General features: G+C 31.8%; 1 protein-coding gene across 2 annotated transcripts in view; it reads left to right on the top strand.

Annotated features, from left to right (window-relative positions):
- Nucleotides 1-9,619, top strand: part of LOC108757124 (M-phase inducer phosphatase-like) — a 55,958-nt gene extending 46,339 nt beyond the window's left edge. Inside the window, exons 1-3 of one of the 2 annotated variants that reach the window (XM_018501507.1) lie at nt 4,180-4,301; nt 5,661-5,814; nt 7,817-9,619. In XM_018501507.1, the coding sequence (XP_018357009.1) occupies nt 4,228-4,301; nt 5,661-5,814; nt 7,817-9,379 (1,791 nt within the window). In that variant the 5' untranslated portion in view covers nt 4,180-4,227 and the 3' untranslated portion in view covers nt 9,380-9,619. Of the gene's footprint in view, nt 1-4,179; nt 4,302-5,660; nt 5,815-7,816 lie in introns of those variants that run through there. The other variant, XM_018501506.1, reaches the window with a different exon arrangement.
- The last annotated feature ends 4,595 nt before the right edge of the window (nt 9,620-14,214 follow it).

Below are 14,214 nucleotides of genomic sequence, written 5' to 3'. Positions count from 1 at the left end.
AAACATTTAGTTTTTTCCAGTTCTGAATATAATGAAACCCTTCCTGTAGATATTATTCCATCGAGATGCAGCATCTTTGTAAGAAAACTTTTCTTGGAAGAATATGATATGACTTTTAAATGGCTGTGTTCCAAAATTCACTGCTAACGCTGAAAATCTATAATTTACATCACATATATTATACCCTTGCATACGGAGAATGGATTAAAATGGATTGAAATTTTTTTCTATCCGAATGCGCGCGCGTATTTTAAATAGCGAACTTTTTTTGGATTCAATTGGATTCAATTAGATCTAATTGGATGCAATTGGATTGAAAAACTGCATTTCCTATTCAAAATTTTGAATTGAACAGTATTCACAATGCAGAAAAAGCTAATATTATTTTCAAATTGAAAGGCATAGAGATATGCTTCATGCAATTCCTATAAATGAATAAAAATGCATTCAGGATTGAAAAGCATTCATTTTAACATTCGTGAATCAATATTTCTGAAAATCTGAATTCATTTCAATCCATTCTCGTTTTGCTGGAACATTCTCTACACTGGCAGTGAATTTTAGAACACAGCCAATGTAGTTAGTATTTATCAAAAAATTAACACATTCCCTATCAGATCGAATTTACTTGATATCCTTAGTAGTTTCAATATAGCGACATTTTCAATAATGCAAATTTTTGAAAAATCTGAAAAAATTAATCAAAATTTAATCTCTTTACTTATTTACTTTCTCGAGATTCTTAAAGAGTTTTTTAATACGCTGGGATTTCTAACAATTAGTTTCTTTAATTATTAACCTAACTTATTCTTTATGTATGACGAACAAGTCTCGTCACAAATCCAACAAATACGAATTAAGTACTTCGAAGTAAGAGGATTACGTACTTTTTAAACCCTCTTAACACAAATTTTTAATCAATGAGAATATTTTCTTCTTTTTGTTAGTATTTCTGAAATATTCTTTAAAATCAAAAGTACATTTTTTTTCTTAATTTAAGAATATAGATCAGTGGTGGGATTTACTTGCATATTTCCTTGGCTTGATCCCTACTATTCATTCCTGCCGATCGATATTTAGGCTGCGCGCGGATTAGTCCAGAATAAGAGACAGAAACCAAGTCGAAAATCGGTCAAAATGTGCAAGTAAATCCCAGCACTAATATAGATGATTCTCCAATAAGAACGTAGCGTAGTAATACGTGATAATCGGAAAAGGAAGAAAAAATGCGTAGAAGCAGTAATAATTAAGTCGAGTCCGTTTTGATTTGTGTACTTTTCTACTTACGTTCAAATTCTAATTATAATTAGGGGCTGACTCATATACTTATTTACCTATTCCCCTACCTATTTCCCTAAAATATCTAAGAAGCCTCTTGCTTGATGATGTTGCACATGTTGATGACACGTGGCAGTTAACGAGTGTAGCTATCTCGATTACACGAGATTTTTGATTGTATTTACAACATTTGTCGATTAAAGAAAAGAGATATTATAAACAGTGCAATGTTAATATACTATTATTAAAATTAAATGTTCCATAAACTATGTACGTTCAAGAAAAAAATTAATAGAATAATAAATTTTAGTAGCATATATTCTTAATGTCAGAGTAAATTACAGTGTTTTAAATACATTCTCATATGTTAAAAATATTTCGTATTAATCTTTCTTTCAAAAGAATTGCTTTATATAGTTAAAAAAAACCTGCTACCTAAGACATTATTATAAAAATTATATTTAGAAGACATTATTATAAAAATTATATTTAGAAGACATTATTATAAAAATAAGTGGGAAATTCTTAAATTGACAATTTTTTTGGTGATGATATGACTTGAAACACTCTTTTCTTTCATCAATGTCTCGGTAAAAATCCGTGTATCCTAGATCTTTTGAAGAAAAATCGAAATCCTAAATGGAGTGAAAATATATATGATTTCAGCTATTGGTTTACCTCTTATTGCATTGTTGCCTTATTCTGGTAGGCTTTGTAACATCAATTTTGCTAACCATTTGCAAGCTACTATTGTCTATTGTATTTACATTTATGTTAACTATAGTCTATTGTATCATATTTTATGTCTATTACTCTGTTAATATATAGTCTTTTTCACATACACTGTTAGAAATGTAACCACGAGCTTTATATGTAAAAGAAATTCATAGTTATGAACGAAATTCAAAGTAATGAATGATTTAACTAAAAATTAAGTTACAGTAGTTACTTAAATGTAATGAACGTGTATATAAAATTTATAAAAAATACATTAAATTTTATGTACACAAATATACTTTTTAATTATAAATACATTAAATTTAATGTAATATCATGAAATTAAGTTCAAATTGTGTAACTTAAAAATTAATAAAATTTAAGAACATTTATAACAGTGTAGCTTTGCAATAAACTAAATTAAATTAAATTAAATATGCATTCGCGCAGCCTCTTACCACGTGTTAGGTACCTGCGAAAATTCCTTCGAAAAACGAAGGTTTCGAAGAGAGACGATCGGTTAAGACATAATTCTCAGAAATTGTAAGCCGAGTTTATTGCTTATTATCTTTGAAATATCCTAATATCTACGTTTTTCTTTTCTTCCTCTCTCTCCAAAAATTCACGTGAGTTGACGAAATTTTTCGGAAGCATTCTTCATAAAAAAAGCGTTATTTTATGACAAGGTAAATGGACACGTTTGCATTTGAGTTTGGCCATCCACGGCTAGGCAACTTTAGCTATATATTTCTTTTTATAAACGCCTTTTACATCGAAAAAACGACTTTATATTATGTCTTGGAATATTTGCGTACTTTCGCATTAAGTCTCGTACTTTGTTCAACATGTGCTCCATTATAATTAATGTGTTCATTGTTTTAATGTACACAGGATATCGAAATAACTATTCTTTCCTGTATATTTGGATCAATAAAAATAATTATTTAATTTATCAACAAATAAAAAACGATGAAAAAGGTAGACTAATAGAGTTGAATCCTTAAAACGCATTGACATACGCAAAGGGGAACAGAGCAGGAGTGACGGTTGTCCCATTCCTTAAATTTTGACAAGAAAAAATTAAATGATGAAAATCATTTTTTATGAGAAAAAATTAAACACTCATTGGCTAATGCGTAACTCACTCATTATTTCCCTAATGTGACGCATCCTGCATAAATATTTTAATAAGTTTTGTGTGAAGATAAATTTTTATTTTCCTTCTTGATTGAATCTCTTGGATACAATGTTAAAATAGCAAATTTTCTTTTATAAAAAACTATAATATTTGTAATTGTTTATTTACTATTTTTAATTTTTATGTTTTTAGTTTTGTATGTTGATTTTATTCTTTTATGTATATCACAATACAAATCTTAAGAAATCTTAAGAATTTTTTTTTTTTTATCTTGTTGCATTATATATTTTTTTCTTTTTTTTATATTATTTTCTTTATGTATTATTTTTTATTTGCTCTTTGTAATTGTTGCAATTAATGCTTCTTATTGCTTCTTTTCTATACATTGTTTTTATATTGTTTCTTTCATCGTATATTATTTTTTTATTTTCTTTGTATTCATTACTGCTCTTTTATTTGTTTTCTTCACCTATTCTTGAAGGGCTTGCATTAGAATGTTGTTAATAAACTTTATATATATTTATCTCTCTCTCTTTCTCTCTCTCTCTCTTCCTTCCTTTCTATACATACACATAATTATGTAAACGATATATAATTACGTAAAATACTACAACAGACTCTTGAATTGAAAACGTGCAAAGCCAAGAAGCACGTTGTCGAGAGTCGGCGTTCTTTCGCACGGGAAAAAAGGAACTGTGCAAGAGCCACCGGAGAATGAGGGCGACCCGGACCGATCAGACAAGGATCGAATCCAACATACACGTGTGTGGATAACGTGCACATATGTGCACTTGCGCGCGGAAATTTAACGATGCACATATATGAACGCGGCCCCCCACAGTGTACGAACCTCGAAAGAAATTATTGCGTCCCTCCACCACTGGCGGGCCCTTAAGGGTCCGTTCTGCAATTGGTCGTATCTGCTCCCCACTCTTGCTCCGTACCCCACTATACAGTATATAAAACATGTGCAGCGCGGAATTTCGTACAGTTCGATACTGTCCGGCGTTCGGGTTGTTTAGCTGGGATCTTCAATCGGTCGAATGTTTATTCGTTTTGTGGAAAAAAAAACAGTATAGTAGAGATAAGTGAATATGGATAGGCCAGCTTTTCTTCAGCCTTTCCATACAAGGAATTTTTTGACAACCGTGAAAACTGTGAACAGAAGGTACGCATAGTGCAGGCAAATCAGTTTTAAGTAATGCAGTGTCGTGATATTTCGTGAAATGTTTATTTCGATGGATAGTGCTTGTTCTAACAACCTCTAAACTCTAATATTTTATATTTCTATAATTAGTGTATAATTAGTTTTTTTGGATGTGTTGATTGGCTCAAAGTATTGATTTTTTAAGAAGTTTCCAAGCTTTCCAATTCAGACAATTCAAGAAATTCTTAACAAGTGAAATATGAATAAATAATGAAACATTGCTGCATCTTGCAGGAATTACATCTGTGAACTCTATTTGAAAAACGTATTTTCTTTTAATATAACTTCTTGTATCATATCATATAGAAAGTATTCCAGTTATTGAAATATCAAAGGAAATATTTTGTGTATAAAAATAAAAATTATTTTGTAGTTCAACGATAAATAAAACAATGTTTTAAATAAATGGCGAAAATATATATATATATATATATATATATATATATATATATAATTAATGTTTTGTTACCGATATTACTGACAATAAAATATCTTAGATATTCCATAAAACATTTCAAAGCGTCAAAATATTTCAGAGCATATTACAAGGCAATTTTTAGAAAATATAAGGAAGGAGATTGTAAAAAAGAAACAATTCAAGAGTATTTAATTAGATGTAGGACGGAGTTCATAGACATTGCACGATATAGTTTTAAACGAGTGCTTAAGATGTCATAAATCAATCAGAGAACTGTATTAATATCTTAAGACATAATGAGATGGTCTTGAGATTGGGAACGGACTATGGATATTGGCCTTAGTTTGGGGAACAACAACGTGGTCTGTGATTTCCCGCTCAAATGATCGCCACGTGGCGATGTGCGCATGTGCAATTCAGCAAAACTACCCGCGCAAATGTTATGTCAAAATTGAAGGAAACATTAAATGATGCTGTGGGATTTTACGAATGCAATCGTAACAGAACGATTAGAATTTAAATAATTCCCAAACAATCCTAAAAAAAAAGAGGTATCTACTCACTCAAATTTTCGTGTAGAATAAATTTGAAGTCCTGTAATGCCCCTTGTAATCAAGGTGCCCTATGACTTGCACTATTCGCGGAAAATTGCATCAACGGCAATTGCGTCTCACTACTCGTTAAAAATCGGATCAACGCTTTGTCTGCGAATTCACTGTTCTTATATTATTAATATACTTATATTATTAACACTTATCTTCCATTCACAGTTTCTTCCTGACGAAGTGTACTTTCTTAGGTTAGGCTGATTAGATCATATATTAAATTAATTTTATAAATGCGATTTTATTTTATAATGTGACATTCATACAGCTTAATCGTTTCTATTCATATGTTTACAGGTTTTTATGTCCAAAGGACAAGATTTATCAAGATTCGAACGATTTTATTAACACATCAAATTCACGTGGGTGGCAAGAATTCCTTGAGAAGAATGACTACAATAAGGAGAACTGTGGCGCTGCTAGTAATTTCTATAGCCGCACACCTCAAAGAGTAAGTGTGTTTAAAAATTATAAAAATATTCTTTAACAAGAAGATATCTATATACATTTTATCAGACGCCGAATTCTCGTAGAACATTGCAATTTTTCGATGATTTTTACGAAGTGTACTGCCTCAGCAACGTGTTTACTAAGGCTATATTTTGAAAGTTTATAGGTCTATTTTTTATTGCTGCATTCTGAACCGGTGCAATAAGTTGAAGTGAAACAAATGTATATTTATTTCACTTCAACTTATTGCATTGTGTGTACCAATTCAGAAAGTGCAGCAATAAAAATCAGACCTATTGCAATGCTAGTACTGAAAATTTATAATGCACGTAACTATAGATCTGATTTTGAAACGTAGGCTAAGATGATTCATTTGCATTGGATAACATTCTAAAATTAACACAACAGTTTTTAATTTCATTCTCAATAATTTTTTTAATATAACGGGAACTTTACAGTATTAACAATGAATTTAATATTGTACTGCACTAATAATACCTAACAACTCATTAACCTTTTTGTTGCGAAGTGAACCATTACAGCATTGTCACTGTACAATACGTTTACTACGGAATAAAGTTTAAGTTGTTATTTTGCCACACTATACTACAATTTATTGATTCTTATATTTAAGTTATTAACATATATTTTCAGTATATATATAAAAATATTTTAAATAATATTGACATAAGTTTTTTTATATATTTATAATTACATATCAGTTTGCTACATTTTATTTACATCTATCAGCTGTGCGCTCTCAAGTGGCTAGTTCACCACAAAGATAAGCTGCTAGTACATCCGTTTCGTTAAAAAGATCTTTGAGATTTAATGTACATCTACATTAAGAAAAAACACACAACGTTACATATTACGTAAATTTATTTTATAATTTTTTTTTTCAAAACTTAACTTCCATTATTAGATCATTATTATATAGTGTCATTACAATACAGCTCGTTGAGTTTAAAAGCTTTTTATCTAGGAGTTGTTATATCATATTTGTTCTTAGTGTTTTAGTTTTTAATTATTTATTACCAAATTTTTGAAGAATTAGTAGCAATAGATCATTCTATTGTATAAATACAGTCTAACATAGAATTTATTATATAGAATTTTTTTTGCGATATTTTCTGCACGATATAAGATGTATTAATATAAATTTAATGTCACGTAGTTGATTTTAAAATTTAATCGCGATATCGGCCGACAGATCTTTCAGCGATAAATTTAAAATCCAACTAGGTATTCGGAGAATATCGCGAGATTTTTACACCTTCCATGCATATTTAATTCAATTCCGGATGTTGTAGTACACGCATTCTGGGGTACGTTACCATTTCCATGAATTAAGGTTGAACGGCATTTAAGATTGAACGGCAAGTCCAGCTCGCTTCCCGAATATGCATCGCACAGCTGCTGCTTATCACCAGCGAACATTGATTTTAACGTCCAGGATTCACGCCGACCGATAGGGAGATAGTGGGATTCCGTTTTACCACGGGGAAAAAAAGAAATAAAAGAGGAAGAAAATTATCTTCCCTTCCGTTACTCCGTGCATTGATCTCAAAATTTTTTTCATAATACATGTGACACCTTGCGCGTTCGATTGTGATCGCTGTCGATTGACGGCTACCTTCCGTTGTATTTTCCCATTCTCTCTTACTTTCCTTCGGTGACCGCATCTATGACACACTTTCCTTTCTTTTTCCGGCCGCTCTTTAATAATTAATCGATAAAAATCACCGGAAACAGATTGCCTTGTAAGGAATAATCGACGATTCGGTTTTATTTAATTGTATGGATGTCTGATAAAATGTTGAGGACATTTCTTTCCTTTTTCTCTTTGCTCTTCTCTTTTCCATTATGTATATGTTCACCTTCCTGAATTATTCTCAAGTCTTTGGACTTAGGAAATTTATAACATATGTGCTCGTTTCAAAGTTTTGTCTTTTTCTTTAAAAATCGTAGCGATTTTATTATTTATTGTCATATTTTTTTAGGTACACTATAAGAAAGTACGACAACCTTTGGAAATTTACGAAGAGAACAGTCAGGACAGCGGTCATCCATCGAGCCCTATCAACGAAAAAGACCGGCGCGAAATGTACGTCGAGAACTGTGCGAGGTTGGGGACTGTACCTATGGAATATTCAATGTGTTCATTTGCTTCCGCACCTTCTCCAGTACGTGGTCAATACAAGACGAGGAGCTCAACCCTCTTGCGTAGCTTGTCGTCAGGATACGATAGTATGGATGATGGGATCGTGAACGAGCTTAACGACATGGAGACCATGGACGAGGAAACGCAGCTACCGAGCGGCATCGCCAAGTTACTATCCGGTGACATAGTCGCGCCCGAGACATCGACTGATTACGATGTCTCGACGACCCCTGATTTCTCCAGGACTATGTCATCTAAAGTCAAAAAGTGGTTGTCAGTACAGAGCGGTATATATAAACGGAATATTAAAACGATATCGCCGCCGCTGGTAAGGTCGCCGCTGATGAGATCGCCGTTACTTGCGGGGACGCCGTCGATGGTGAGGACGTCGTCGATGACGAGGTCATCGCCATTGGAAAAGATGCCTTTATCAAGAATCCGCACTTGCCTGTTTCGCTCACCGACGGCAAGCTGCTCGAAAAGGACAATGATGAGAACATACAGCTACGACGAGGCCACAACGCCTTACTACAGATTACAAATGGAAATCTCACCGCATTCCGCCAGGTCGTACAAACGGCCGTCGGAAGATCTACTAGAGGACGAAACGTCGATATTAAAAAGATCGCGCAAGTCCAATAATTTGAGTCTCGACACAACACCCGTATCGGCGAAACGCTCAAGTACCTCGACGCACTCACGTTCTCTGCAGAGAAGTCTGTCAGAAAGAACGGGCCTGACTGAAACACATACAAACATCAAGTGGGCGATCCATCGCAGCATTACTGACTCCGATCTCATCGGTGACTTCAGTAAGCCGTGTATACTGCCGCTCACAAGTGGCATCCATGGGGATCTAAAAACAATCACGTCCGACACGTTGGCAGCGCTCTTACGTGGTGAATTTTCCGACCGTGTTGATTCTTATACAATCATCGATTGCCGATATCCGTATGAGTATGAGGCAGGTCACATCGCAGGAGCAATGAATATCTATAATATGGATCTCATCCAACAGGTCATGCTCGATCATCTGGTCAACACCGTTCCGAAGATCCAGCTCGATACCGATAAACGCAACGTAATCATATTCCATTGCGAGTTCTCGTGGGAGCGCGGGCCGAATCTCTCGAGGTTTTTGCGCAAACTGGATCGCGCGTGTAACAAAGAATACTATCCGGCACTGTACTATCCGGAGATGTATCTCTTGTTAGGGGGCTACGAAAAATTTTACAGCGAACAGAAGGAGTTTTGCTCGCCGCAGGATTACAAACCGATGAAGCATCCCAATCACGAAGAGGAATGCCGATTCTTTCGTAGAAAGTGCAAAAGCTGGCAGGCGGAGAAGACCAAAGGGATCAACCAGGCAGTGCGAACAAATCTCGAGCGTTTTGCCTTTTAAACGGATGTTCGTCTTTCTTTATTTGCATTTAATCTAATTTTTAAGGCCCATACTGTTGCTCCCGTCGTACTAGTCGTGAATCGTTAGACGTTGAACGTCCTCAGAGACGGTCGGGATATCAAACACGCGCACGCCATGCGCGTTGCTAAAGTGCAAACGGCGTAAAGAGATTAGTTTATTATTTTTTTAATTTTCGGTTGCTCTGCGCTATATAATTTGACTGACACGAGGAATTTTCTACGAGTGTCTTACACATGATGTATATGTAAATGTGTCATTCGATTATATTTAGATTCTAATCGATCTTTTAATACTTAAGTATAGTAATTTAGCAGCTTATTTACGGACGAGATCGATTAGAATTTATATCTAGATTGTACTTCCAATAATGACAATTTAGGCTATGGCGGTATATCGTTGCGGCTTTTCATACGCATCCCACCGAGATCGAAATTTGTACATAAAAATTACATTATATCGAGTAGAATTATATACTTTGCGTCATTCTGTAATCAAACAATGCAATACATCCGCGTGTCGACCCGAGGAATAGTAGGGTCAGATGGGCATAATGTCGTGAACGTACGTTGCAAATTTCTTTTTTCACGTATAACATCTCAGGTGGTATCTAATTGTATATATAGAACATACGATTGAGATTTCAACGACTTAATTATATCGATCTCTGTCTTTCTATCGGTATTGCTTTGCCAAGGTCTCTAAAGCAAACATTTACGGTCGATTTTGAAAATTGCATAAAGTGTTACCAATTCGTTGTTGCAATTTGATGAAAATGTATTATTAATATACACACAAAAGATTAATCCATAAATACTTGCGTGGGATTAACGTGATTTGATTCATGTTTCTTTCGATTGATTTTTTTTTTTTTTTTTTTTAAGAATGAAACAGCTAGTTTTATGCTCATTTCGTTGAAAGAATTTAACTTCTAACAGAAGCATAAAAAATCTGCTTTTTTTCTCAAACTTCTTTTTAAGAAATTGGAGAGATAAAGAGAGAAAACTTTTTTACCGCGCAAGTACTTGAGGATTAATCGATAACACAAATTAATTACGTGAAATTTTTCTATTGCGCCAAGTGATGAAAATGCTATTAAATGTGCAAATTTTTTTGTTGTTACATTGTAAAAATTATTTTTACGTTACATAGATAAATATTTACGCCACGCAATGCAAATACGATGAATTTTTTTATTTTTCTCCACTTCTCATTTGTCTGCTAACAAGAATTGTATTCACACTTCTTTCATCATACATATCCTTCCTTTTTTTTTTAATAAGTTCCCTATTTCCAATCCATTATAAAGGGTCACAGTACTATTCAGACAGCACATAATATTCATCAAATATTTACAAAATATTTATAAAACTTATTTAAAATATTTTATAAATATTTTTTGTGATCTTAGATTACATCATAAACATTTATTGTACATATTATGAAATATTTATTATAAATGCTGTGAAAGTACTTAATAAGACATTAGAATCAAAGTAAAAAAATAGTTACTATAAATATTTATTTATATTCAGAAATATTACATAAAATATTTAGTCTATATTTTAATAATATTTCAAATAAAGCTTTATATAAAATAAGTCTAAAATATTTATATAACATTAAAAAAAAATGAATAGTAATAAATATTTATCATAAATATTCTGTGCTGTCTGAATATGCGATAATTTGCGTATATGCGTATATCCCTTTCGAAGAGCAGAGGACACTTTCTAGAAATCACAAATAGTATTCCTTCTATATAAAATTCGTCTTTCCTGACCAGTCCTTAAATCTTTATCTGTTTTTAACTACATCTAACTTATATAATCAAAATAGTAATATCAATTGGGGTAACATTACCCTTTAAACAGAGATTCACTAGCATTTAGCTTGTAGTTTCACAGATAGAAGTCATGTTCTCCACATTTAATGCAGAGGTGGAATCGAACTTGGATGCTCGGATCACGAATTGATCAAGATAACCAACTCGTGCCACTCATATATTCCCTTGTTTCTAACATTTTTCTAAACTAAAAATTTCTTAATTTAAATATTGTCATTTTGCCTATGATGTAAAGCAGAGAGAGACCTGAGAGAGGACATGAGAATCTTTTTCCTCTAATCGCAAACTGCTATCGCGCATTATTACCTTTTGAAAAAGTGGATATTTAAATATTCAAACAAGTTAATTTAGAATTTTGTCTTATAATACGCGTCTGCAAAAATAGAATTACAAAGTTATGTTTTTTTATGCAAATTTTCAGCCCGTTTTTACCAAACATAATTACTAGTATCTAAATATATTTCAAAGTCTCTATAATCACTAATCACTAGCAATTATAGAGTCTTTGAATACACTTCAAACTTTTCGATCACATATCGTTAAATTAAAATTTAATTTAGCAAAAACGAGCTAGAGGTCTTCCAACACTCCCGCCGATTTTATCGGTGGTCCTCTTTTCTTTGTAAGTATACTCACCCGTAAAAAGACGAGTTATTAGTAAATTTAGTAGCCTGCTTTGCAGGTAAGTATATTTTTTATTTATTTTTTTATTTTTATTTTTTTGTATTTTTCGCTAATCATAATACAATAATTTTTTTTATATAATCTTTTATTGTAATAAACATATACAATTTAATATTACAATTATATATAATAATTGTATACAATACAATGTACAATTATAAATGTTGTTTAAATTATAATAAAGATGATAATATAGGAGCATAATTAACAAATTTTAGCAATGAGGTATTATACGAAAACATCGAAAATACATATGATAACTTAAATTTTTTTAAACCAATAACAAAAATTTTTAAACCAATAATTTAATAAACATAACTTATTAATATGGCGATAAAAAATCATTAATATATTTATGATAGTTGAAGCCAACTTTCGTCGCCTTCAACTATCCCAATAATTGATCATATCAAGATCCCTCCGCCCTATGGTACACGGTTAGTATCCGATGCAAAGAAGAACAATCTTCATACTGGAGAGCGAACTCAATGTATTCCGATTCCGAATCAAATTCACAAGATCTATTTGCAAAGAAAAATTAAGCATCCGTCAAATACCAATAATCTGGTTAGGAGGCATCCTGAATCTTTCAGACTACTTACGGTAGTAATAATTTGGGTATTATATACCAATTTTTGGTTGCTACAGCTTATCTGCAAGTATAGGATTTCGATAGGTTACCACAGCTAAAAATTGGCTGCTGTAATCAATCAAAAATGCTATGTCATGTTTTACCATCTAATTTGCTACAACAGCAAATCCTTATTTTCACTGTACTAATAATAAATAAGTAATAAACAGTAATAATTAAAAGGCTTTCAATGTTTAAAATGCAAAAAAAATTAACAAATAGGGCTAATGAGAGTCAGCGCGGATAATTAAGTTATGTAGATTAAAAAAAATTTACAATACTTGCACTTGATTATCTGTGCTGACTCTCATTAGCCCTGTTGTTTTTTCGTGTTTTAAATAAGCAATAATTCAAAAAATATAAGAACTCGCAATTTGCGAGTAAGTTACCTTGCCGAATATCCAGTTTACCTTTTAAAAACTTAGATTGATGTTACACACCAACTTCGTATACGATAAGATTCTTTTCTTTCTTCTGGTCAGATTGAACTCACCTTTCGTTGTTCCTGGTCAATATTCTGGCTTCATGTGCCAGAAATCGGTAATAAGGAGAAATACTCCTTTTTGCTGTCGACTATACTGCCGACTATACTGTTGCCAACTATCATCGCCAGTAATAAGCGTAAGCTTTTACGCTTTCTTACGATGCGCGAAACGCGGACGCGTCGCGAAGGGATCATATTAACGAAATTAAGTAAATATTATTAATATTATTAATATGAACAATTATCAATTAATATACGAATAAATATCGCATTTATTCTCTATTCGCGTTTATTCAAAATTAAAAACATAAGTATTCAACTAAAAATATCTAAATTAAAAAATCTTCATGCCAACAACATTTTGATTTTAAGAGTCTTAAACATTGTGAAATTAGATTAAATTCCTTAATATAAATTTTATAATGTAATCAATAAAACTTTAATGTAAAAGTAAATGACAGAAAATTATTAAATCGATTACTATTCAACAAAATTTAAGGTCCATGTACGTATTTTTAATGATTCGAACGATTTGTTGCTGAATCTCATCTCAAAGCAAGCGGAGATGAAAAATTCAGATGAACGATATAAGATCCGAAAGAAATAATTTTCCCTCACGTTAATAAATATATCCCTATTGTATTTTGTGTACTATTAAAATCATTTTTTGTATAATTTATTATTTCAAAATTAAATATTTTAAATTATGCAAAACTGTGAACGCGATTTTAAAATAATTATGAGATAAAGTTCTTCTATTTTTTGGTATAAAATGTCTATTTTGGATCTTACATCATTACTACTTTAAATTGGTATAAAATCCAATGACTACATATGGATAAGTTATAAAAGATTAGGCTAAAGTCAGTGCTTTGGAATAGACAACAATAATTAATAACCATAAAATTTCTTTCATATAAAAGCGAGATCAATAAATTATATACGTTACATTAGAATTTTCGTTGTTATTTCATCAGTAACATATATACAAATAAGTATAAAACAATAGAAAAATTTTTTAAAAAATAGTACACATTATATGTGCAGATACTGCTTTTGTGCACTAACTGTATAAAACTTAATCCTATATGAATATTTAGGAATAGGATACATAGGAAAATTAATAAATTAATATTTGTTTGTTACACTGTAACAAACGCTTTTCCATGTTA

Source organism: Trachymyrmex septentrionalis, unplaced genomic scaffold, assembly GCF_001594115.1.
Source record: "Trachymyrmex septentrionalis isolate Tsep2-gDNA-1 unplaced genomic scaffold, Tsep1.0 scaffold132, whole genome shotgun sequence".
Classification (NCBI taxonomy): Eukaryota; Metazoa; Arthropoda; class Insecta; order Hymenoptera; family Formicidae; genus Trachymyrmex; species Trachymyrmex septentrionalis.
This window is presented reverse-complemented; position numbering and strand designations above follow the sequence as displayed.